Raw genomic sequence first — 23,640 nt, forward strand, 5'->3', positions numbered from 1 at the left:
CGTCCATATCGTCATACAACGCCATTCACCCTCCCCCAATACCGCTACTATGCAGTTCCTGACCACCTTCACGGTCTCGCTCATGAAGTCGCTCGATATTCGCTCTGAGCCCGCCGTACGGTTGCTTGCCGAGTTCCTCGATATGGATAGCGGGGGTACGCGTGTGAATGCGGAACATTTTGCACATGGTGAGTTTGACGTTTCGCTGCCTTTTTTTCTACTTCCTATCAGCCAGGATGTATCACCGCTCAGCTGCGGTCTGCCCGGTATCTGCAATTTTTACCCGCGGCATGTTAAATGCTATGCCAGGAACGGCCTGATTTGCGAATGTAGTACTTCTAGATTGTACTGAATTCTTCCGCCAACGTGTACGGGAATCTCCTGACCTGTTTCACTCCGCGTTTAGAACTGTATAGTTATCTCCGCTCGCCCTATCGCGACCTGACTGTTTACGACGGTGTCGTGCAGGTGAGTTGTCAAAGGCCAGGTCTTGCTGCGAAAGGCCTACGCCAGTAATCACTGCTATCCTATTGACTCCCGCTGTATAGTATGATGTGCCGGAAAATATTCCGCCGCCATTCATTCCGCAACGGCACAGACGATGGAGGTCCCGGTCCCGGTCGGCCTCGCCTTCGCCTTCACGTTCTCGGTCGCGTTCGCCACGACGTACACCCGTTCACGATGCATCCCCTTTACCTCCGGATGAAAACGGACACTCGCCGTCGCGCTCGCCGTGTTCCCACTCCACACCATCGCCACGAATCCCGCGTTCATCCCGCAAGAAATATCGATCCCCTGTTTCACGGACAGCAAGGGAAAGCTCGCGGAGAAGAGGGGTTTTAAACGGCGATTCCCGTTATTACCTACGTGACGACCAGAGGGTTTCATCTCCACGGCCAGGCGAGAGCGGGCATCATCAAATTGTCGCACACGCCGATCCCATCGAACAGCACGGTCGTGAACGGCGCGATCCCCATCCCCGTCACAGTCCTAATGAGCGACACCACAGAAGCCAGAAGGGTAAATGGCGTGCAGATAGAGACAGACCAAGGGTGAATAGCCACATCGCTGACAACACGACTAGCCCTCGGATTCCTGAGTCGGAACGGGAGAACCGCAGTAGCCACGACCCTAGTCAAGTTGCCCCACGAGTGCCTCCCGTATCCGACGTGGAATTACCTCTGCTTCGTCATCAAGACGCTTCCGTTTCTGTCATGCCTGCTGCTGCTTCAACTCCTGGCAACCCTGCTGGCACTTCTACACCTAACTGCGGAACCCATGCAGCCGGTATCGGTGGTTCACAAGGACCTAACACCGTCGAGAACCCCAATTCCAAGTCGGACCGCGTGGATCCACAGAGAAGGAATGAAGCTATACGTACAAGGCACCGTACCCTTCTCGAGTCAGTGCAAGCACATTTATCCAGAGATGTTTCGGCACATCAGCGGAATCAGTATGGGCGGAATCACACTGTGCCAGGGGTGACACCTTTTCCGGCAGCATGTTTTCAAAGCGACGACAAAGCATCCCGCGACAACGGTCTTGTTCCCGAAGCGGCTGCCATTTCCGAAACACCTACACTACTCGAGCGGCTATCTGAGCGCGATGACACGCATTCTCCACGCACAGCTACCCCGAGAGTCTTTGCTTCACGGCGGCCTGTGAACCATCTTCAGAATACCCCTCAGGGCGACCGCCTTGAGGATCAGTCACCTCAAAAGAATTCGAGCGAGGCGTCTGAACTTCGTCAAGACACGATTGAGGACATAGACGAAGGCAAGGCCCCTGGATCCGCTGAGGATCCTGCGAAAAACCGCACATGTGAGTATGTCAATTGGACTTCACTAGACTCCAGTACTCCTCACAACATCACGGATGTTTTATTTGCACCACATCGTCACTGACGCATTCTTAAATTTGCTGATGTTTTAGATGCATCCCTGGCCTCGACCGTGCTGCGCTCGAAACTGCTTAGCAAACTTGCCAACGAGAAGTGCATGGTCGAGCCACCTGTCAAGTCCGACAATCCCCACCTTGTCGACGGTTGTCTACTGTCAACGTGCGCGGGCTCTGTCGCTGCGGCTCTAGCCGGCGGTGCCGATGTCCAGGAAACCACACCTTTGAAGGTTTCGGGAGTAGAGACCGCCGAGATGGAGGCTAGACTTCGCAGTCAGGCGCTGTTGCGGGTTCGGCTGCGTGAGGAGAGGGAGGTCGCAAAGGCGGAGGCAGGTGGGGGTATGGAATCAAATGACGATGTAGTCGATGCAAGCAGCACGGACGTGAGCGCTGTGGCAAGTCAAGAGGAGTGGCTGAGGGAACAATTACTACGCAGACGGCTTATGCGGCGTACATGACTTCGATTGTGTTAGTGAGCGGAATAGCGTAGTCTACAGTACAGAAACTGTGGATTATAATCTGCTGTGATAATGAAAGGCAAGGGAATGAATATGTGTGACGATACAGTAGCAGGCGGACGCGCATTATTTTGTCGCAAGTACTACGGGTATGGCGTGTGAGATTAGGTATATGTATATGATTCCCGAAATTGATAGATATCATTGGAATTGGAGAGACCGGATATTATGATGAATGAGCGTAGTGTGTGTGGTCAACATAGTTAGGCTTGTAGGATACGTTGTTGAATTCGTGAGAGACATTTGAAGAAACGATCGTGGAACCGATATACAAGGAAGGTGCTTTGGCGTTTGCAACCGACGAAGCGGGATGCTTTCATTCGTGGAAATTGTCGTAGTCGTAGGAGCGCCGTCCGGCTTGCTGTGTGGGAGACTCGCGGGTGCTGTTACCAGAGCTGACAGACTCGGCGCGATGGTGACGTGCCAGAGATGAGGGGTGGGACTCTGCAGACGGTGAAGTTACGGGAGGGGAAATAGGGGGCATTGTGCTGCCGTATCCCGAAGCGGCGCTCGAGATGGAGGGATGACCAATCTGATAAGACGGGCGCGAAAATGGTGAGAATGCCGGGTCATCCCATTGAGGGTGGGGTTGCAAGGTGAACGGAGGCGGGATGGCGAGAGGACGTGGGGACATTCCGCCTGCAGGAGATGGGTGCCAGCGTCGCCAGACTTCAGACATGGAAGAGAACGGTGAGGTGCTGGCTTGGCGACGGTTAGGTTCAGGACCTATGACGAGTGGAGGAAGTGTGACAGGATGGTCAAGTTGCGTGTCTCCGGAATCAACGGAGAGGCGAGGCTGTCGTAGTGTATGTTCTCCAGCTGTGAAAGACGCGCTGGATGACACCTCCGCAGTTGCGGGACGCGGCCGGATGTACGTAGAGGCGCGATTAACCGTAGGGTAGCTGGTAGAAGGTCTCGGGGTTTCGCGCACGACCGCCGCACCCCGCGCATCTCTCGGCAAAGTATAATCTGTGCGAGCACTGCTGCTCGAAGCCGAACCAGGAATCCCGGGTCCCGATAGATATGGAGAAGTCACAGATCTCGGGAGCGCGCGGGACATCTGCGACTCTTGATGGCCGTGGTACGTCCCTTCGTGTCCATATCCGACGACGGGGTTAAGGTGCACTAGATGACTCCCGGAGGACGTGTGACCTTGTGCGGAAGTGCCAGAGAAAGCGGCCATGTCGCTGGATGACGAGCCCAGATGCGCGTTCTGAAAGGGGCCAAATTGAGGAGGTCTCGTAAGAGGAGTCGTAGCCTGTCCACGAGGACGCCTCGCCTTCTGGCGCTGGTTCTAGATAGGGCCTGCGTCAATTACTTCCCTGAAATATACCGAAATTGACTGACCTGAAACCAGATCTGCAAACTTGCGTTGAGCCGTGTGGTATTCATCTATGTGATTATGACGCACGTACCTGTACTTTACGGGCACTGAGTCCTATAGCGCGCCCGACTTCCTCACGCATAGCTGTAGTGGGGAAGCGGGACTGGGATTGACACACTGTTAGTCTACAGTTCCAGCTGACTATGTGGTGGGACAATACCTGAGCCAAAAGGGCGTGCAGAACAGCAGACTGATGAGGCGTAGTCAGAGTTCTCGTGCGCTTCTTCTTGGGTGGAGAAGCAGTCGGCTGAGGCGCATCAGAAGACTGGCTTGGGCCGGCTTCCATCTCGGTGTCTGCCATATCGCCCTGAGACGATGAGAGTGAGGGACTCGACCTTTCTGCCCCATGCCTGCTGCTTCCTCGCTCAGCCGTCTCTGTGTAGTCCCGTAGGTCTGTACCCGGTCCTTGGGATCGAGGTCGAGGTTCGATGTCTGTGGACGCGGGTGAGGGTGAAGCTCCCTGGGTGTCGTAGGGGGTCGTATGCGAAAGGAATGAACGTCTTATGGTGGAAGGAGAACGCCTTGGACTCCTTTGCTGATCAGAGGAGTTTCGGGAAGGAGAGTCTCCGCTTGGGGTGGAATTCATAGTCGAGAATTATCATGCAATAGAGTAAATGTCGAATTAGACCAGGGTGGATATAAGTCGTCGAAGGGGTTAGACCTCCGGAGCAAAGATAATACAAGCAAGACCAGGGAGCTTCAGGACCATCGAGTCTTCGAGGGGAAGGGACTTCGCGAGGAATTGCGGCGGCGGGTTTTAATATCAGAAAGGGGTAATCGGGACCCGATGCGCGGACCTGCTTTAGCAGGCGCTTCGACGAAACGGCAATCGAAATCAATTTCTTGATCATGGATGCGATAGAAATGTCCGCCAAAACATTGACCAAACCTTCGACCTCGTTGTCCGAGCGGCTATCCATCGAACCGACAGGTACCAACGTTACACTGTACGGACGTCGACGTGTTCGCTTGAGTTCCCGCTGAGACCGTCCTCAGAGTCTGTAACTATGTTGAAACATGAACGCTGGCTCGGAGGTGGCCGATCTCGTGCGACTCTTGCAGGGCGCTGTCAGCCTGGTCGCGATGCGACGCAGCGTTGCAACCGCCTCTGACGTCTCTGATCCCTTGCAATTTGAACACGTACTGAGGCTGCTGAAGGAGATCAGAGCTAGTCTACAGTCCCTCTCATGCCCAAAACTATCGTCATATGATTGGCCACTTCACGAACCCAGGGTTGTTCTTGGGAAGATGGATGCAGTAGCCACGTGTAGTTTGAGACCGGGATGGGAAGCCGATAATCCAGATCAGCGCTACTCCGATTGCAGATCGCCTGGCGTAGTAGTTGCAATAATGGTTGTCCTGGCATCGGACCTCCTCATGAACCGGAGCGTCGCAACTTACGACATGACCGTGTGCCTGCTACGGGGGCGTTTGCAACGCAATGTATCTCCAAGAGCAACCTCGGGCCGCGTTGCTTAGCACCAGTCTCCGAGAGGCCCAGTATCGATCACTATGTGATAACAAGGGTTTCGTACTATGTCTTAACTAGTACTGTTGCCGGCGGAATCGAGTATTCGCGCTGAGCGCTAATGCAAAATGACGTGCCATTGGTTAATTTGCCGTGGAAGTGCAGGAGCGTATCGTGGCCATCCAAAGTTGAAACCGATCACTAGTGAGAAAACAATAGACAGCTCTGCCAGTAGGAACATCGCGAAGGAACCAATTCCGTCGCGGCTGCAATAGACATCGCCTCGCGCGAATGCCGAGATGAGCACCGAATTCCTTCCGCGACGAACCTTTACGGAAATGACGCCTCCGCGGCCGTAATGTGGAACAGTCGCATACGAAATGCGGAAGACAATCTGTCCGAGCTGATGCTGTACAGTCCAGTCAGATGATACTACTAACAGAAGCACATTGAAAGCTCGCGGAGGAATTGCCTAGAATGGTTGCAGCTTGCATAGGCTAGCCAGGGTCGAGCCAGTACGAGCCCGAACCAGAAGGATCTCGCCATAGCTAGGCCTCGGATACCATTGTCGGAGTTCTGACAGAATGACATGCGCATGCTTGATGTGGCCGATTCATCTGTAAGCGCCGGTCCCGGTGCGAATTCGCAAGCAAGGGGGCCCACGGGAATGAGCGAACCATAACCCGATTCACGTAAGGAATGGACAAACACAATAATAGATCCGTAGGAACGGATCTGAGAAGTGATGACAGTCAAAATAGAGCACACAGATGCGACTCGAGCGTGTGTACCGTGCCGTGAACAATAAGCCTGGGAGCCGGCACTCGCCAGAGGAACAAGGATTACTTATTCGGACGACAAGATGGACGAAGAGGGAAGGTAAGAGCCGACCAAATGCGAGGTGTTCGGACAGTTCTCAGCATTCCACATAGAAGTCAGGGTACCTTTAACGTCGTCCGGTCGCGTGCATCAACACACGTCGTGGTGCATATGAGGTTGTGTGATTGGAACCCCAGAGAGTTGTGTCTAAGTGTTCACCTGTGTACATAACTCAGAATATCGGGCGTCCACAGCTATGAGTCGATAGGCTAGAGTTAGATATGTCCGAGCCCCCAGTGCGTTGAGTGGCCTTCTGTATGATAATCAGAATCTAATGACCTTGTGTGACATTTCGCGTATCTACATTTTGTGAATTCCCCAGATCAGAATCGGTGCGGCCTTCCAGCCCAAGCCAACGAATCGACAGCCACACTTCACCTTGATAGAAGGGTGGTCAAACGAGACACGATCATCGAGATACGCGTGTGGGAGGAACGTGGTGGCAAAATCTATAAGCGGTGGGGCCAGCAGATCGCGATGAATTCAAATTCAAGTACGGCGGTTTCGTTCAAATTGCGATTTCGATCCAACGACTCAGAGTCCCAGACTTCTGCGTCCTGATGAGCAACGTTCAAAGTGCAGTCCAGCCTAGGTCTCGACACCATTTTACTAATGGAATTCATCATCAAGCTGCTGAAGCAAATCAAGCTGCTAGCTTGTTAAGCATGGTGGTCACCGTTGGTATATTTAATTTACAAATAGTGATTCCTCCTTCGTAAAGCCGGCCATAGGATTTACTGCGCTGTTGCGCAGCGCCTCCTTTCGCATTTGAGATTTTTGCAAAGCATGTTGCACCATGCCTGAAACACACTGCCAGGAATTTCTCAGATGTCTCCCTCCGTTATATCAATTCTCGAGTGCGCGGAATATCTGAGCCCCGCGATCCACCAGCCACCGGTCAGTGGCCGCAGCAAGAATCACGAGGTGCGCAGCTGCAACGGGGTGTCACGCCGGTATACAATTGCGATCTAGCAATGGCGGCATGGTGGAAAGCAAAAGAAGCCGGCATTGCTAAGCCGCAGACCTTCGTTGGGGATAGAATTCATTGAGGCTATGTACGTGATATGCGTGGATGAACCGCTGGTGGCAATATCGTGTCTGGAGCCCATGTCTTAGGAGTTAACCACCTTCCAACCGACCCTGAGTGAGTGTAGCAGAAATTATACATTCCAGGGCGATGACGTACACAGAGAAGAAAACCCCGGGTTCTGGGGTAAGCTTGATATACTTCCTTTGTATCATGACACCAAAACCCACGGCGCCGTTGGGGATCTGGCGAGGTACTGGGTGTGTTTGTATGAGTTGAGCCTGGAATTTGAGGCGGTGTCCAAACCGCACTGTTAATCGCCGCCGTAAACCACTTCTATAGCCAGAGAAACATCCACAGAACGCGATCCCATATTGAGTGAGTGAACGTGGCTGACGCGACAAATAGGCGTTTTCACACGAGAGCTGCTAGATGATGCGCAAGGTGGTTCGAGGAACACGAGGCATCTGCTGGCGTTTGGGGGTAAGCCCGAACATTCGTGACCTGGGTGGCTCCCAAGAAGCCACAGCGCCTCTGACAATGCGTCTGTGTACCCCTTATATAAGTAATTTAACATTACATCAACCCAAAATATGTGAGTACAGCAGACTCACGGGTATAATACATGTTGAACTGGTATGCTACATCGCACAGTTACAAGCCTTCTCGCGCCCGTACATCCTGTACAACAATGCTCACGAATCAATGATAGGTACAATGTGTCGAAGAGTCTCCGGAACTAGTTTAGCGGGCAGCCTTGAGATTTTGTCCAAGGGAGCGCGCTTTGCAAGGCCAAGAAGGTCCAGGCGCAGCTGCCGCATCACGGGATCCTCCTCGCACTCTTCCTCTTCCTCCTGACGACCGGCAGCCGCGGGGTCTTCTGGTATTTCCCTCTTGTCTTTCTGCTCCGCTGCCACGGCATCACCCGTCCCGCGCTGCCTTATCTCGTCGATGATGTTCGCAGCATGGTCTAAAACGTATTGCAGCAGCCCTGCATCGTACTGCGCCGCACCTGTGAGTCCCTCCTGGTGCTTCGCGATTGCATATTGCAAGTACTCCGCTGCGCTGCCCTGATGGGCGCTGTCCTCTTGCCGCTGCCGCGCCTCGCACCACGCCTTCCCAGTCCAGGCTTCCTCGACCTGGTACAGCTCCTCCGGTCGGCGGATTAGCGGCGTCATGTCGATCGTGTCGCGCATCATACACCGCATCTCGGCAAGCTCCAGCGCCGCGCGTGGATACGCCTCGAGCGACAGCGAGAGTTGTCTAGATACATCGGGGGATACGGGGAATCGGGGATCTTGTAAGCGGTGCGTGATCTCGCTGAGGAGACGGTGGCGCCCGTCGGTTAGCGGGTCGACGATGTGTTGTTCGACCCATCGTGCCAGCGGCACGCCAAGTGGCGAGGGTGCAGGCTGCTCTCCGGTGTCCTCCTGCAGTGGCGGTCAATATTAGAAAAAATTACGAAAATGTGAGGTTCAACTCACCAGAGGTTCATCCAGACATGTGAACTCGGCCAGACTACGTACGTATGCGAATCCGTCTATTCCACCGTACACCACGTCTCGAAGGTACTGCTCCGCTTCCGTGCCCTTCCCTCGCCAGTAGTCTTCGGGCTCTCGTATTTCGACTTCTGGCGCCTTCGCATGTACACCTACACTGGCCCGTATCGCCTCAAAGAGCTTGTCCTTCGTGCCGTATCGAGCCGGCTGTTGCGCACTCAGCATACTGCCTAATGTCGCGAACGTACCGAAGTCCTCAGCGGCTGGTTCCCTTGTGGGGACGTCAGCATCTTCCTCCTCATCGCGCTGTTGCCGATTTCGCGACGGAGCGGTGCGTGTGATAACCCAGTGGCGCCGTTTTGGCTTCGACTTTAGTTTCCCTTTACTTGAGGAAGGCTGGGAAGCGAGAGAAGTAAGTGCAGGGATCGTGGTGGCGGGAGTGATGTTGACAGGCGGATTGATCATGCCTTCGATTGAGTCGGGAGGGCGCGGGTAAAGTGGGGTTAGGGAGGGACGCGACAGGGATTCAGGAGCAAAGAATGAGAGGACAGAGAAAGGGTTATCAACTAGGAGTAATGTCAGACAGATCCCCGCCTTCAGATAAAAATATGTCCTCACGTTCTGTAAAATCCAAACTAGCGTCTGCGCGATACGGCGGGCCACCCTTTTCCATACGTAGTCGCTCCTTCTTAGTTCGATGCCGCTTCCCTAACTTGTCCATCAGCACATCCGCCATTGAATAGCGTTAAATCACGTACCACGTAACTTCAATGCTAGCATCAGGTCCGCCCATTCTGTCCCTGGCGGGAACGCGCCTAAGCCTTCCTTGGCTCCAGGAAGCCCACCATCGTCCTCCAGGCTTTCCGACAGGGCACCAGGGGGCTTCTTCGCTGCTCCACCTCCCCGCCGCCTGCCCCCACCTTGCGGCTGCGTTTGCGACTGCACCACGGGCGTCTGGGCGGACGCAACCGACCCATTATCGTCTCCCTCCATAGGTGTACCCTTCTCCGCCGTGGGGGGCACGTCCCCGTCGTTGTCATCACGCTCTATCTCAATGTTCCAGTCGGTCTCATACTCGATGACGCTTGAGGACGCCTTGCCGACATGCTCGAGCGCCCATGCCTCAATCCGCTCCGCTTCAGTGTGATATATTGTCCCCGGCGGGTTGAACATCTTAGCGTTAGTAGTCACCAACCGCACGTCATCCTACGACCTACATGAGCGGGCGTAACGATCACGAAGGTCTTACTCACAGCAAACTCTTCAAGCGACCTATAACGCCCCTTCTCCACCTTCGTAGTCATTGTGCCAAAGTCCATTGGACGTTTAACAACGTCCATATATCCTTGCACCTGCGAGATGTCCACAGGCTGCAAGAAGAATGCATAGTCATCCTTCCTGCGCGTATGACATGTGTATTAAGAACCCAGCGCGTAGCAATGCAGCCCACTCACTTCTTGATTTGAACAATGAGCCTCGTAAGAACTTCCTTGAGCGGCTTAAGCTTTGGAGGTCTCGGTATCTTCTTCGGGGGCTCTTCGTGCACCGCGCTGAAGCCTTTCCTCTTCTTCCCCTTCAATGCTTGTACAGTCTTCAAGGAGGGTAAAACAAGCTTGAGACCTGAGCCGCCGCTTCCGCTGGCATGCGGAGAATCATCGTAACCCGTACTTTCAATGTCGACCATTGCCTACAAGCTAAGCCAGTAACTGCAGCCACAGGTTACGGTTTTCACAAAAGCGGGCAGTGCTCAAGCAGAGAGCGAGAGATGTGAGTCTGAGGAGAAGTATATGTGTAGACCAAGAATGCCGTGTAGTGGCTGGCCTTTGCGTCTGTGGGTCTTGTAGCTAGACTTAGTCGCGGTCACTGGCAAAGCAGGGTTTGGCGATATATCTGGAAGCGCCCATATTACATGATCCACGCGTGCATCCAACGGGCGTCTGAAAGGCGTCTGAGCAGTACTTGCCAGTAGGGACACATCCAGGTCGCAGCCCCCGCAATCTTACTCGTCGCATGCATGAGTTCACTGGCATTCTTGGTGACGGAGCTTCAGGTATGCAACGCTGGACGCCGAAATGAGAGTATAGTTGACATGTATGATCATAGTCTCTCGCGAGTGAGACGCGCAGGAAGCATCCTGATGTTCGCGAGGTGTCTGTCGTTGTGTTTCGTTGTCTTTTTCTGAATGGCTTCATAGTATTGTTTGTTTAGGCTGCTGAGAAGTCATTGGCGATACTACGCTCTTCCCCAGAGCAGGCTACAATCAATCTAGCCGCAGGTACGCTCTCCTTGCGGCGCGGTATTGCTGTCGCACTCACACCGTTCTAGATGGACAACAGTCAGAGGACTTACTGCGCCCCGTCTTCATGGGATGCGCGACGAAGAATGCAAAGGTGGTCGCCATATCCCTGGGCTCGCTCCAGCGCCTTATTGCTCTCAAAGCCGTCCCGCAATCCGCGGTCCCAGTAATTATCAATACCATGAACGACTGCATGAACCAGGGCGTGGATATCCAGCTACGCATTCTCCAGACGCTTCTCTCGCTCATTACCAACCTCCCTGCTGTCCACGGTCAACTGCTGGGAGACGTAGGTTCTTCACCCGTACGCCATGTCGTACGGCGCTGACTGCGCACCAGGCTCTACTCTTGTGTTTTAGGCTGCAGGAGTCGCGCATTGCGGTAGTATCCTCGACCGCTGCGGCTACTCTGCGTCAACTAGTCATGTTTGTTGTCGACAAAGTTGTCGACGAGGATCGACGAGACGAGGTCGATGTCAGCGCCATGGTTGAGACGACCCTGCCGAACGGCGAGAATAAGGCGCTCGGACCTTCGGCTTATGATGCATACGCCGTTTTTGAAGATCTATGTCTCTTGGCGAATGCAGAGCGCCCGCGATTCCTGAAACTGGATGTGCTGCGCAAGACATTCGCGCTTGAGCTTATTGAAAGTGTCTTGACGAATTATCACGATCTTTTCCGGAAGGTACGCATGTCAGAACCTTTCAATAGCTGCCATACTTACAGTGTAGTCTCAGCACACAGAACTTTTGTTACTCCTTCAACATCACCTGTCACCACTCCTGCTTAAAGGTCTGTCCGACCGGCCGAATTTTCCACTAACATTACGTTCGACACGTGTTGTATTCCTGCTGTTGAAGCAATTCTCCCTGGAGCTCAAGACCGAGTCTGAGGTGTTTCTTACACTCCTGATTAAGATCGTAGGCACCGAAGGAAGCGACAATGATGTTACTGACAATGCACATCCCCATGCACCTCGTCCGCTGTGGATGCGAGTACTTGCCATGGAGATCATGCGAGGGTGAGTAGCTCATCGTTTTGCGCTTCTCGCCGGAAACTAAAAGGTATCGTGCTGTAGGCTCTGCAGCGATTCTGAACTGATGCGGAATGTATGGGACCGATACGATGCTGAGGAAAGCGGCTCGAAGGTGTTCACGTCGCTCATCGCTGCACTGAAGCGACTCGTCACCGAAAAGCCTGCCCTGCTCGGAGTCTGTGCGCAGATGTTCGGTGTTGGGGTTCCAACGAGCACCGGGTCCTCGTCGGATCTGAGCTCTTATGGGCTCGATGTAGGTGGGGTCGCAGGGATGGTGGCCACCGCTGCGAGTGCGACGGTCTCCGGTGTTGCGAGCATGATTGGACCCGAGGTAGGACTCAGCCTGCAAGGATCGTCCATGAAGCTGCAATGGTCAGCACTGCGCCTTTGCTTTGCGACAGCTTGTGCTGAAGTTGCCCTGACACCACAGTATCGACCAGTTGGACAAGGCGGACTCTCCCATCATCCCGGAGTCGTACCTTTACTTACTTGGCGTACAATGTCTCGTCGCGCTATGCGAGGGTTTCGCCTCGTTCACTGGACCCTTGTACAACTCACTCATGATCCAGCGTCCGCGGTCTGCGGGAGAGCCCGTCGTGCGTGCCCCGCCTGCGCTCGAGCTGTCGAATCTCCCGCCCAACGAGCTTAACACGAAGCAACTGATGACGGTACATGACATGATCGAAAGCGGATGGCCCGCCCTGCTTGCCGCGCTTTCGTTTTTGATCTCCACTAACCTCTCCGACGAGCTCTTTGTGGACGTACTAGCAAGCTATCAGGCGCTGACGACTGTCGCGGGCATGCTCGGACTTTCGACCCCACGCGACGCGTTCTTCACCAGCCTCGCTAAGCTGGCTATTCCTGCACGTGTGGTGTCCAGCCTCCATTCTTACTCGCATGCTCCCATCCATGCAGAGCCCATCACGCCTCGCAGCGCAGCGAGTACGTTCTCGGAAAACTTAGGTTTGTCACTCGCTGGCTCTGCATCATCCCAAACTCCTGGTCTCTCGGAGCGGAACATGGCCTGCTTGAAGGTCCTCGTCACGAGCGCTTTGTTCCTGGCCGGCAGCCTAGACGAAAGCTGGTTTAACATACTTGAGGCTCTGCAAAATGCCGACTATGTGCTCACTGTCAGGGGCACGCGACAGCCCGCTGCTAAACGCAATACACTAGGACCGGGTAGCGCACCTCCTAGTCGCGTAGCATCAATGAGCTCCCAATCTCCCCCTCAGTTGGGCAGTGGTCCAAGCGCTTCCGCATCCCCGCAATCACAAGGCAGACATCCGCTGTTGGTCGATCTCGACCCAGATAGCATGCTTCACGCTATCCAACGCCTCTTCGACGCATCCAAGAACCTCGATGACGATGCCTTCCATCACTTTGTGACTTCTCTATGCAATTTGAGCGCAACCATGATCGTGATGCAGTCAGAAGGCGGTGACCTATCAACGTCTGTGTCAGCGTCCGTCGACGAACTTGTTACTAGCCCGAGCCTACTGCCACCCACAGAGCAAGCCCATCGCCGGCGGGTCAGTGGTATTCACTTGCCCCGTACTCTGGTACGTGTCTTTAGTATCTGTATCCCGCGCGTATACAGGCTGACCCTGGGCTATACAGCGTTCTGGCGATTTTAGCATAAGCAAACTCGGTGGCGTCGCTATGCTAAACATCCATCGGCTCATATATCGCTCATCGGATATCGCGTGGGATCCTATTACTGGACATCTTCTCGTCGTCATCCGCAATGCCGTGGCACCTGCACCAGTTCGGATTCAAGCAGCACGTATCTTAGACGATATTTTAGTAGTCGTACCCCGCAATATATCGACGACGGGAGAACTTCAGCCCAAAGTCCAGAAACGTGTTTTGGACGTGCTCTCGCAGCAGGTCATCCTTGAAGGGGTGCACAATACCACGAGTATTGAAGTACGCCGGATGGGATTTGAGACCCTCCATCAGATCCTGCAGGCTTCGGGACATACACTCGTCGTGGGTTGGGAGACGATCTTTGAGATGCTTAGCAGCGTTTGCAGACCGATGATGCCCTCGTCAACGTCGCTTTCGGACATTCCTGAGGCTTCTCCGGCCGTTGAAACGCCTCGCGGCAAGCCTCCACCTCTAGGATACACTAATGACAGAGGCCAAAACTCTCTTGTGAAGATTGCCTTCCAATCATTGACTCTGGTCTGTGACTCCCTGTCCGCACTGTCGCCAGAGCACCTTCGTCTCTGCATCAGCACATTGGGCCTATTCGGTCGGCAAGCAGATACCAACATTGCTCTAACGGCAGCAGAGAGTTTGCTCTGGGGAGTATCCGATTCAATCCAGGCAAAACGCAAGGATACTGAGAAGGAGCCCGAGTACAGTGCTCTGTGGATGTTCTTGCTACTGGAGGTCTTGGGTCTCTGTACAGACGGTCGACCTGAAGTTCGCGTAGGCGCCATACAGACCTTGTTTCGTACCCTTCAACTTTACGGAGCGACACTCAGCTTGGACACATGGGAGGAATGCATGTGGAAGATCACCTTCCCCCTGCTCGATGCGACGACGGACGCCATACGACGGACAGCCGCTGCCAGCCCTTCCGACGAGACCGACCCAATGGAGGCACAGTGGGACGAGTCTAAGATCCTTGCGCTCCAATCCGTCGGCACGACCTTCAGCGAGTTCCTTCACTCCAAGATCATCCCTCTGGAGTCTTTCACGAAGGCGTGGGATGTCTTTGTCGGACACATACAAGATGCATGGCTACATGATAACCGCAGTGTCAGTGCTACTGCCCTACGCTGCCTTGACAAGGCTACAAGGGCGTTGGAAAATACAGAGGGAAGCAGCGAGAAGACGACCGAGGCGCTGGAGAGAGTGTGGAAGGCCTGTGACGAGATGGGCGCGGTCGTCTTTGCCAGACAATCTACTGCCGCTGTCACTCAAGGGAATCAGGCCAAGCTTGTCGTTAAGCCATTCACGCAAGAGAGTCTCATGGCATACGTGGATGTGCTTCGCACGACGCGGTCGGTCGACAAGAGCCAAAATCAACGCGAGTGGCCTCTCGAACGACTTGAACGAGTAATGATAATACTCAAAGGTAATCTTATCACATTCTAAATGATTTCAGCTGTCTCACATCACGAAGGAGTCTTGACGTACTCGGAATCTCCTGACTTTAGACCGGATGTAGACAACCTCTCGCCTGTGCAGGTCGGCACCAGCGCTGATATCATGTAGTGTGGCCACTGACTTATAATACCAGGGCGCGGTCATGGATGTTATTGACAGCATAGACCTCTCTAGCACGGGTGTCCCTTCCCTCGTTCTACGCGACCTGTCGGAATATGCGACCCTAGCATTCGTGGCTGCGTTTGACATTCCCGATCCGGCATCCACAGTGCGATCGCCTCCGCCTGCATCGGCAGCCCATACACAGAAACGCGTCACATACATTGCGTTGTCCAAGAAGACTATGCCAATGCTCGTGGACCTTTACTTGCGGTTCAAGGACGAGATGGCGATATATGTCGACGGCACCCTGGAGCGACTGTTCTCTGTGCGTGCATGTCTGGCGTGCGGTGTGCATATCGGTCTCCTCACATGTTTTACAGGCGTACGGGGTGCCGATAAAGCTCAAGTACGAATGCCCCGCGCCGTCAAAGTTCGGCAAGGACCTTCCGTTGTGGAAGTCCGCCACGACCTGCCTCTTGCGCATCGTCAAGGAATGCGGCCCTCCGATGCAGACGCTCGGGGACGGTGAGGACGCGATTCGCGCCACGACAATGCCCGTCTCGATAGATGCTGACGCGACACACAGCCATCCCAGCCGACAGGCAAGAGGGCGTCTGGAGACAGGTCATCGAGACCTTCCGCGGCGGCATCCTGGCAGACTGGTAAGCACCCTGCTGTCATCGGTGGAACACGGGCCCTTAGACTCATCCGCCTGGCGACACACGCACACAGCTCGGCATCCGAGGGCCTCGCGCTAGAAGCGCAGGAGGCGGAGGAAAACTTCGATCTGGCGCTGATCGCCGCGCTCGAAATCGACGTGGTCCCGTACCTGGGCGACACATGCATCCCGGACTACCTCGTGGTCCAGCTCGCCAAGATCCTCCAGCAGGGCAGCCGCCTGCGCGACCCCGACTCGCAGCCGCACACGCCCGTGGGCGCCGGCCCCGCGAAGGACGACGCGCGGCTCTCGCAGGAGTACGAGAAGGTCGACAGGTTCGGCGACCCCGAGCCCGCGGAGGGGTCCACGGAGAGCGGCCGGGCCCGTCCGCGGGAACGCTTTGCGTACTGGTGCTTCGATCTGCTGTTCTTGATCTGCTCGGACACCGCTAAAGGTGCGTGCGTGCGTGCATGTGTTTTCCGTTGCTGCACCCCGTTGCCGCCGCGGCCGCGTGCACGGTGCAAACTAAAACTGACACTGACACCGACCCCGCGCTGCCCACAGATCGTGTGCCCTCGCGCCGGAGGGTGGCCGCGCTGAGCATCCCGGCGCTGCTCGAGCGCTGCCGGGCGACCCTCGTCGGGTACGTCGCGGACGAGGCGTTGCGCGGCAGCCTGCCGTTCCCCAGGTGCGTGCCGTCCGCCAGGCCCGGCTAGAGACAGAGACACACCCGCTCACACTTGCACTCAACACCCACACCCACACAGGGCCCGCGAGGAAGAGCTCCTGTATGTCCTGCAGCAGCTGCTCAAGCTGCAGCTCTGGCCCGGCGCGATGTGGGCCGCGCTCTCGGGCGCGCCGTCCGCGCACGCACAGGAGCAGCCCGGTACGCCCCACGCGCCCTATTTTGTGTGACTCCCGCTCACCCCGCACCTCGCGCGTGCACGCAGGCATCGACCAGTCGCTGCCGCCCGCGCAGCTCGTCGCGGACGCGGTGAAGCGCTCGCCCCGCGCGCACCTGTTCCACTTCTACCCCGTGTTCTGCGAGCTCGCGGCGAGCCCGCGGCGCGCGCCCGTCGCGTTCGTCAGCGCGCCACTCGCGAGTGTTGGGCGCGCCGCGCAGGCTAAGGCCAACAGCAAGAATGGTGAGGCCAAGGCCAGCGGCAAGAACGGCGAGGTGAATGGCAAGAATGGCGAGAGCGACGGCGACGACGTCGAAAAGACGGCCGGCAGCGGGGAGAAGAAGGCTGCAGAGCTGGATGCGCGCACGCTTGTGAAAGAGTGTTTGAAGCAAGTGGGGCGGGAGATGGGCGTAGGACGGTGAGCGGTGAGCGGGCGGCGAGGGCCATGGCAGTTCACGGGCGTGGGCGCAGCGCACACTGTATGTGCATATCGTGTAGACGTGTGCGCGTAATGGCGGTACAATACTGTACAGATAGGATCTAATGATACACGGATGCTCTGGGACCTCCTCGCGCTCTCTCTCGCGCCCTTGCCTCCGTCCTCGCGAGTGCATACCCTACGCGCGCCCCGGCGGGCCCGGCATCGCAGGCAGCGGGTCGCGCAGGTCCGCGTCCGTCGCGCCCAGGAGCGCGAGGAGCTCTGCCTTCTTGAAGATGCGCGCGGTGTCGATCGCAGACGGGGTGCCTGCGCGCGGGTTGGCGCCGGCGGCGAGGAGCGCGCGCACGACGGCGTCCTCACCCTTGAAGACCGCGCCCGCGAGCGGCGTCTGGCCCGTGTCGTTCGCGCGGTCCGGGTCCGCGCCGCGCGCGAGGAGGCCCGTGACGAGCGCGGGGTGCCCGCTGTAGGCGGCGAGCATGAGGAGCGTGTTGCCTGCGTGCGGGTGCGCAGGGAATGGCGCGGCACGGAGACGGGTGTCGTCGGCGGCGGGAGAGAGCGTGTCAGCGAACGTGCGCACATCAAGGATCAAGGATCATGGACCAGGGACCAAGGATCATGGATCATGGACCAGGGACCAGGGACATGCGGACGCGCATACGCACCTTGCTCGTTGGTGAGGTTGGCGGGGAGCCCCGCGTCGACGGCCTGGAGGAGCGTGGGATCGCCCTTGCGCGCGGCGTTGAAGACGCTGCGCGCAAAGTCGAGCGTCTCTTGCGAGAGCTCTTCCGGGGTCGGGGCGGGCGCGGGGGTGGTCGGGGCGGGGTCTGCCTGAGGGCCATGCGAGGTATCAGCGTGTCGGCGAGAGCGAGAGAGAGAGAGAGCGGACGACGCACCATGTCTATGTTAGTGGGCCTGCGGTGGCTGTTGGGCAGGAGGAGCCGGGGCGGGGGTGGGTGCTAGCTGGGGGCAAGGGCTGGGCGACGGCCCCTTTTGCGCTGCTCCTACTCCTAATCCTGACTCTCCTCCTCCTGCGGGGTGAATTTGTCAAGGTCATATGTACGGGCACGTGTCTGGTTGTGCGATCGCAGGGGTGGATGAGTCTCGTGCCGGCGGGGAGCGTGATACTGCTTGGTACTCGCGTGATACTACTTGGTACTAGTGATGGCGGCGGTATGTAGTGGTACGGGAGCAGCTGGCGTGGGACGGCAGCGCTGCCTTCAGATGTGTATATGTGCGCATGTGTGCGCCACTAGCATACGCAGGATGCGTGTACCCGCCTGTATGACTGCCCACCCGACACTTGGCCCAATACAGAGGCAATCCTGTAGTGTTTAGGAGACAGAAGGCGACTGACTGGCAAGCAAGTGGTGATGGTGGTAGGGAGGAAAGAGAGAACGAATGATTCCTTTCTTGACTGCGTCGCACACCGCGCGACGCAGGCAGGCAAAACGCGCATTGACGGTCTTCGCACGCCCATTATACCCGATCAATCTATGCACACACGTATATACATATATATAAACGGACGGCGTCACGGTCTACGCACGGAAGAGCAGAGCAACAAGTAAATAAGTTAAAGCAACGGCCAACGCAATCGTTATCCGTCCCCGCCGCCCGTCCGCCACTCCCCCCGGCGCAAGCAGGCTGTCCCCCCTTTAGATAGATAGCGACGGCAATGGCAACGGCAATGGGAGACGACGATGTCGGAGTACTTATACAAGCATTATGGACGATGGCAGCCATGCGGCGGATATGCGAATAGATACAGCGATGAGACGACAGACAAAATGATCCAGGCGAGACACTGTGCATGTACGTTGTTGTTGTGTTCGCTTCCCAGTCCCGCGACCGGCGAACGAGACCGCGCGCGCGCAGCCTCGCACTACTGGATCCGGTCCCACTGCCGCATGCACGAGTAGCCGTCATAATCTGCACACCACGCCCCCGCCGCTCGTCAGCACACACCGCGGGCCACACAAAACCACCCCGACGCACCAAAGCTCCCCTGCGGGTTGCACGAGCACCGCCCGCGCGCCCACGCCCCGGCCCCGCGCGGGCAGTGCGTGTACGGGTTGTGCTCGTACCCGATCTCGTCAAACAAGTGGATCTGCTCCTTGCGCGCGAACAGCGCCGCCGCCAGGCTGTGCACCGGCGCGTCGCCCCAGCGCTGTGCGTGTCGATCGTCGCGCATGGAGAGAGGAGGAACACACACACAAACAAGGGACGAACATGGAAATTGTTAGCACACCTCGCGGCAGAACAGAACAGAAACACGCTGCACGCTGCACGCGCGACGCACCTCGTAGTAGAACCCGCCCTTGGCGTCGAGAAAGTCAAAGTAGGCCGAGTACGCGTCCCCGCGCCAGAAGTCCATGTCCGCGATCTCAAAGTTGCTCCAGACTATGCGATCGGCGGGCGCGTGTGTGCGCGTATACAGAGGCATGTGGAGGTGCCGCGCGTGCGGACGGATAGACGACGCACATCACAGGTGTGGGGGGAGGGGTTCAAAGGGCAGCCCGTCAGCTCGCGCACGAGAAAAGGGAACGCAGCACAACGCACAGTGACACAGGTTGTACGTCTCCCCGCCGTTGTCCGAGATGTAGCCCATCGCGTTATCCTGCGCGACGTGCTCCGGATGCAGGCGCATGAACTCTGTGGCAGGCAGTCAGCGGTCAGCAGGCGCGCGGAGGGCAGAGGAGGGAGTGCGCAGTGCGCAGTGAGGGAGTGAAGAGTGCGGAAGGGAGTGAAGGAGTGAAGGCGTCAGTGAGTGCGGGAGGGAGGGGAAACGCGGCAGAGGAGAGAGGTGGAACAGCATAGATGCAGACGCACCCTTGGTCGTCTCCCAGAGCGTGGGGATCGTCGCCTCGTACTCGTACATCGTGATGGTGAAGCCTGCGGCGGGGGAGGAGAAGGGGGCGTTGTCAGCGCTGGCACAAGGGCGGGGGAGCATGGGAGCATGGGAGCATGGGAGTAGGTGTGAGCGCGAGAAAATGTGTCAGTGAGTGAGAGAGCACGCGGGGGATCGGCGCGGACGGGGGCGGCGCAGAAGAGGAGGACGGAGACGGCGCGAAAGAAGAGGACGGGGACGGAGACGCACCGTAGACCTTGCCGTGGTCCGCGAGGTAGCGGAAGGGGTCAAATGGCGTGTCGCAGTGGAAGTGGACGTCGGGCCTGTACGGACGGGCGCGGGTGAGGAATGATGCGCGAAACAGAGGGAGAGGATACGGACTCTACGCGCCAGTACCAGCGGTACTGCTGGAGGAGCGGATGGCGGTAGAAGAACTGTGGAGAGATGCACGAGAGGCCGACATTGTCAGAGGGGCGAGGAGGATGGGCGGGAGATGGGAGGGACGTACGCCCGAGTTGAAGCGGCACATGTTGCGGTAGCTGGAGGAGAGGTGAGGACGCTGGATGCGAGATGGGGACGGGGACGCTCACGAGAGGCTGCCTGGTGGGGAGAGGTTCAGGGTGAGTGAAGAGCGCGGGCAATGAGAGAGAGCGGGCAATGAGAGAGAGCGGGCAATGAGAGAGAGCGGGCAATGAGAGAGGGCACGCACCACCGTAGATGATCCCGTCCTTTTCCATCTTTTCGCGGCCAGCGCGGGCGCGGTCCTCGTCTATGGAAGCGGGCTGGACCCAGTGCTCGCGGGGGACGCGGCCGAAGGAGACGGGGCCGGAGACGACATTCGAGATGCGCCTGCGGAGAGAGGGGTCAGCGGCAGCGCACGCGAGACCGGGGGATAGCGCGCGACGCGACGCACGTCTTGAAGTCGTCGGAAAAGTCGTCGTCATTGAGGAAGACCCAGGGATAGTTGAAGCGCTGGTTGAACGACTGCTCCAGCTCGCGCACGGACCGCACGGCCGACTCCGTGTCCGCGTTGCGCGCGAGCATGAGCAGGGTTGCGTTGGCGCGGGCGGACGCGTTGGCGGGCGGCGCGGGGTGGAAGTAGTCGGTGGGCACGGCCGGCGGGGAAGGCGTGCCCCAGCCGGCGAGACGGGAGACAGAGGTGACGCGGGCATAGTCGTGGTGCGTCAGCGAGAGGATGGAGTGGATGCCGAGCTAGCGCAAGGCCGGTCAGCGCACACACACGGAGAGAGAGAGGGAGGACACGGACGAGGACAAGCAGGACGAGCAGGACGTAGCGGCCAGGCGTGCTCAGTGTGATCGCCGGCATCGCTGCGCTATTTTTGGGCGCGTGGGAGCGCAGAAGAGCGCAGATCGAGGGCGGACGTGAGAGCAAGCAGCAGGCGACAGCAGCGAAGGCAGCGACAGGAACGAGAAGAGACACCGGACGACAGCTGGCACAGAACACCAGCCGCAGCAGCGCGCAGTGGAGCCGCCAGAGGCTGTCCATCTCGCCGGCGCCATCCCCGCCCATGCTGCGCCCGCCGCCAAGCTTTTAATTTGCCCGGCCGATGACGTCACTCTCCGCCCTCGGGCTCAGCTCGCCATCGCCCTCCCTCGCCGGTCACCGTCCGCGCCACCCTGTCCACACACCAAAGTCTCTCGTTCGTCAACTCTGTGCCACTCACATAGCTTGTACACCTGTCGCCCACGTCCACCATATGCAAAGCACGTCTTGTAGAGTTTGTGGAATACGCGACAGAACCCACTGCATATGTGCATGTTCTACAATGCATGGCTGACACTTGTCCGACTGGTCTCTGTCCCGCTTTGACCACAGCACATACTGGTTGCTCGCAAGTCCAATTTGCTCATTCTCTAGGAAGAGCTCGATGCCGAGGAGGCATCACGCTCTCCTCTCCTTGCCCGATCATGCCCAGTGGAAAATAGCTTCGAGCTCATCGACGCTGGTGTGAGCTCATATGTGTCATGGATTGCCATTTGAGCTCTTATGCGTCGATCAGAGCACAATATGTGACTTGCGCTAATGTCTCGACATTTGTCAGCTTAGTGTCCGACATTCGTGAGCTTAGTGCCGACTGCTCCGACGGTCTGATGCAGTCAGTGCTACCTACACTGGATTATCTCGGTCAGCTTGACCCCACGTCTCTGCGCTCTTCCTTTCCTCTCCCCACTGTCATACACACTCACCATTTCCCTGTCCGCGCAAACGACGACAAAGCTACCCATACCGCCTATGTCTGTCGCACCGTACAGCATACACGCACATCTCATCTAGCAAGGAAACTGGAGAGACCATGCACGAAGAGATTGTGCGGCGTCGCGCACAATCTTGGCGTGCAAGTACTGGTGCGCAATCCTCTTGATTCTCTGTTATATGGAGCTCTGGATCCGCCTCTCGCGTTTCTCAGCATTCCCCGCGCTATGGCAAGTACAATTGTCCGCCTCCTCCGTGATCGTGCATATGGGCTAAATGAGACGAGTGCCGGGGCCGCTCGCATAAGATCAGGGGGACGGAGTTCACCTCGGCGCCACACGGGCACAAGAGGATATCATAGGATGCGCTCTCAGCTGGCGCGGTCAGCGTTGGTACGCTCCCTTTGCATTTGCCATTTGCCATTTGCCATTCTGCTGATCTGTCCGTGCACATTGCTCGTCTGTCTAGCCTGTCTGCGCCCCCCTGCATGTCGCTCTCGCACGGGCACTTGTATCCGCGCTTCTGTAACGGTAAGCTCTGCACCATGTTCGCATTTCTAGGATACCGTTGACCACTGACCGCATGGCCCCACACATCGCGCCACATCCAGTTGCCTATCATATTTGCCCTACGCCCCGCCCCCCAGGCAAGGTCTGGGGGGGGTGGGGTTGCATAGTCGACCCTACTCTACCTTCTCTGCCCGCCGCGCTTTCGGGGGACCAAGACGATGCACAGTATGCGAGCTCATCTCGCCCGTGGGTACTCAGTCCGCCTGAAACCTGTAGTGCAAAAGCACTGGGCGTTCCACCCTCCCCAGGGCAGTTCCGTACGAGGGCGCGGAGCACACTTCTAAGATCGCCCGCACTCCATGTACCTACATTGTATGCAGCGGAATCGCAAAAAGCACCACAGCGCATACCACAGGTCCTGACATCATTGGTCTGTCTTGTCTGTCTCTCAAAATGTCGCGTCCCCCTGGGCTTGCTTCCATTCGCGCCCCAGTGGCATTTCCCCCGAGCCTTTTTCTTGTTTGCAGTGCCGCTCTACACGCTGTTGGGATCCTCACATTGCTCACTGGCACATTGCAACGACACGGCGTGGTAATATAGATGTGGCGCGGGATGGTCTCCGAGCCCGCTAATGACGCAGGGTGTCGCACCGTACACGACAGCACGACGAGAGCATTGGCATAGCAAGAACAACAACACAACGAGAGCATCGACACGGCACGAGAATGACACAACAAGAGAACGACACAGCAATAGCATGACACAACATGTGGCCCACCACAGGAACCGTCTTGGAAGGCCGTCTTCCCACTACCACGACAACAGACGACCCCGCGGCCAGCATCACG

General features: G+C 57.1%; 6 protein-coding genes across 6 annotated transcripts; 2 read left to right on the forward strand and 4 right to left on the reverse strand.

Moving 5' to 3' along the window:
• Nucleotides 1-49: 49 nt before the first annotated feature.
• Nucleotides 50-2,354, forward strand: POSPLADRAFT_1056066 (hypothetical protein; the record flags this gene model as incomplete). The annotated part of the gene is made up of 5 exons (XM_024480729.1): nt 50-188; nt 407-468; nt 901-1,052; nt 1,085-1,821; nt 1,933-2,354. 5 exons carry the CDS (start codon nt 50-52, stop codon nt 2,352-2,354), a joined length of 1,512 nt encoding a protein of 503 aa, XP_024339495.1.
• Nucleotides 2,355-2,730: 376 nt separating this feature from the next.
• Nucleotides 2,731-5,863, reverse strand: POSPLADRAFT_1141889 (hypothetical protein; the record flags this gene model as incomplete). Its single annotated transcript, XM_024485358.1, has 8 exons — nt 2,731-3,708; nt 3,762-3,773; nt 3,830-3,915; nt 4,134-4,230; nt 4,596-4,789; nt 5,200-5,284; nt 5,595-5,675; nt 5,786-5,863. The coding sequence occupies 8 exons, from the start codon at nt 5,861-5,863 to the stop codon at nt 2,731-2,733; spliced, it is 1,611 nt and encodes a 536-aa protein (XP_024339496.1).
• A 1,871-nt stretch (nt 5,864-7,734) lies between these two features.
• On the reverse strand, nt 7,735-10,355 carry POSPLADRAFT_1069966 (hypothetical protein; the record flags this gene model as incomplete). The annotated part of the gene is made up of 6 exons (XM_024482379.1): nt 7,735-8,602; nt 8,657-9,237; nt 9,290-9,379; nt 9,430-9,877; nt 9,925-10,069; nt 10,126-10,355. The coding sequence occupies 6 exons, from the start codon at nt 10,353-10,355 to the stop codon at nt 7,868-7,870; spliced, it is 2,229 nt and encodes a 742-aa protein (XP_024339497.1). The 3' UTR covers nt 7,735-7,867.
• Nucleotides 10,356-11,034: 679 nt separating this feature from the next.
• On the forward strand, nt 11,035-17,203 carry POSPLADRAFT_1142066 (hypothetical protein; the record flags this gene model as incomplete). The annotated part of the gene is made up of 15 exons (XM_024485380.1): nt 11,035-11,256; nt 11,307-11,651; nt 11,704-11,987; nt 12,054-12,374; nt 12,433-13,561; nt 13,620-15,087; nt 15,136-15,200; nt 15,253-15,546; nt 15,602-15,746; nt 15,817-15,883; nt 15,954-16,333; nt 16,444-16,567; nt 16,647-16,788; nt 16,859-16,963; nt 17,030-17,203. 15 exons carry the CDS (start codon nt 11,035-11,037, stop codon nt 17,201-17,203), a joined length of 5,265 nt encoding a protein of 1,754 aa, XP_024339498.1.
• A 195-nt stretch (nt 17,204-17,398) lies between these two features.
• On the reverse strand, nt 17,399-18,165 carry POSPLADRAFT_1180793 (hypothetical protein; the record flags this gene model as incomplete). Its single annotated transcript, XM_024488783.1, has 3 exons — nt 18,114-18,165; nt 17,883-18,048; nt 17,399-17,712 (listed from the first exon to the last, which is right to left on the reverse strand). Exons 1-3 carry the CDS (start codon nt 18,114-18,116, stop codon nt 17,399-17,401), a joined length of 483 nt encoding a protein of 160 aa, XP_024339499.1. The 5' UTR covers nt 18,117-18,165.
• A 534-nt stretch (nt 18,166-18,699) lies between these two features.
• On the reverse strand, nt 18,700-21,573 carry POSPLADRAFT_1180797 (glycosyltransferase family 15 protein). Its single transcript, XM_024488784.1, has 12 exons — nt 21,336-21,573; nt 20,982-21,280; nt 20,778-20,917; nt 20,659-20,668; nt 20,577-20,607; nt 20,450-20,502; nt 20,318-20,391; nt 20,050-20,112; nt 19,780-19,872; nt 19,520-19,620; nt 19,216-19,387; nt 18,700-19,149 (listed from the first exon to the last, which is right to left on the reverse strand). The coding sequence occupies exons 1-12, from the start codon at nt 21,393-21,395 to the stop codon at nt 19,103-19,105; spliced, it is 1,143 nt and encodes a 380-aa protein (XP_024339500.1). The 5' UTR covers nt 21,396-21,573; the 3' UTR covers nt 18,700-19,102.
• Nucleotides 21,574-23,640: the final 2,067 nt, after the last annotated feature.

Source organism: Postia placenta, assembly GCF_002117355.1.
Source record: "Postia placenta MAD-698-R-SB12 unplaced genomic scaffold POSPLAscaffold_6, whole genome shotgun sequence".
Lineage (NCBI taxonomy): Eukaryota > Fungi > Basidiomycota > Agaricomycetes > Polyporales > Adustoporiaceae > Rhodonia > Rhodonia placenta.

What these genes read in the sequence shown, in the direction of transcription:
- POSPLADRAFT_1180797 (XM_024488784.1), bottom strand. Translation starts at nt 21,395, where the DNA reads ATGCCGGCGATCACACTGAGCACGCCTGGCCGCTACGTCCTGCTCGTC. An exon ending in TGTGCCGCTTCAACTCGGGC is followed by an intron (nt 20,503 to 20,576) that starts GTACGTCCCTCC and finishes ATCTCTCCACAG; the next exon opens with TTCTTCTACCGCCATCCGCT. An exon ending in GCTCTGGGAGACGACCAAGG is followed by an intron (nt 19,873 to 20,049) that starts GTGCGTCTGCAT and finishes TGCCTGCCACAG; the next exon opens with AGTTCATGCGCCTGCATCCG.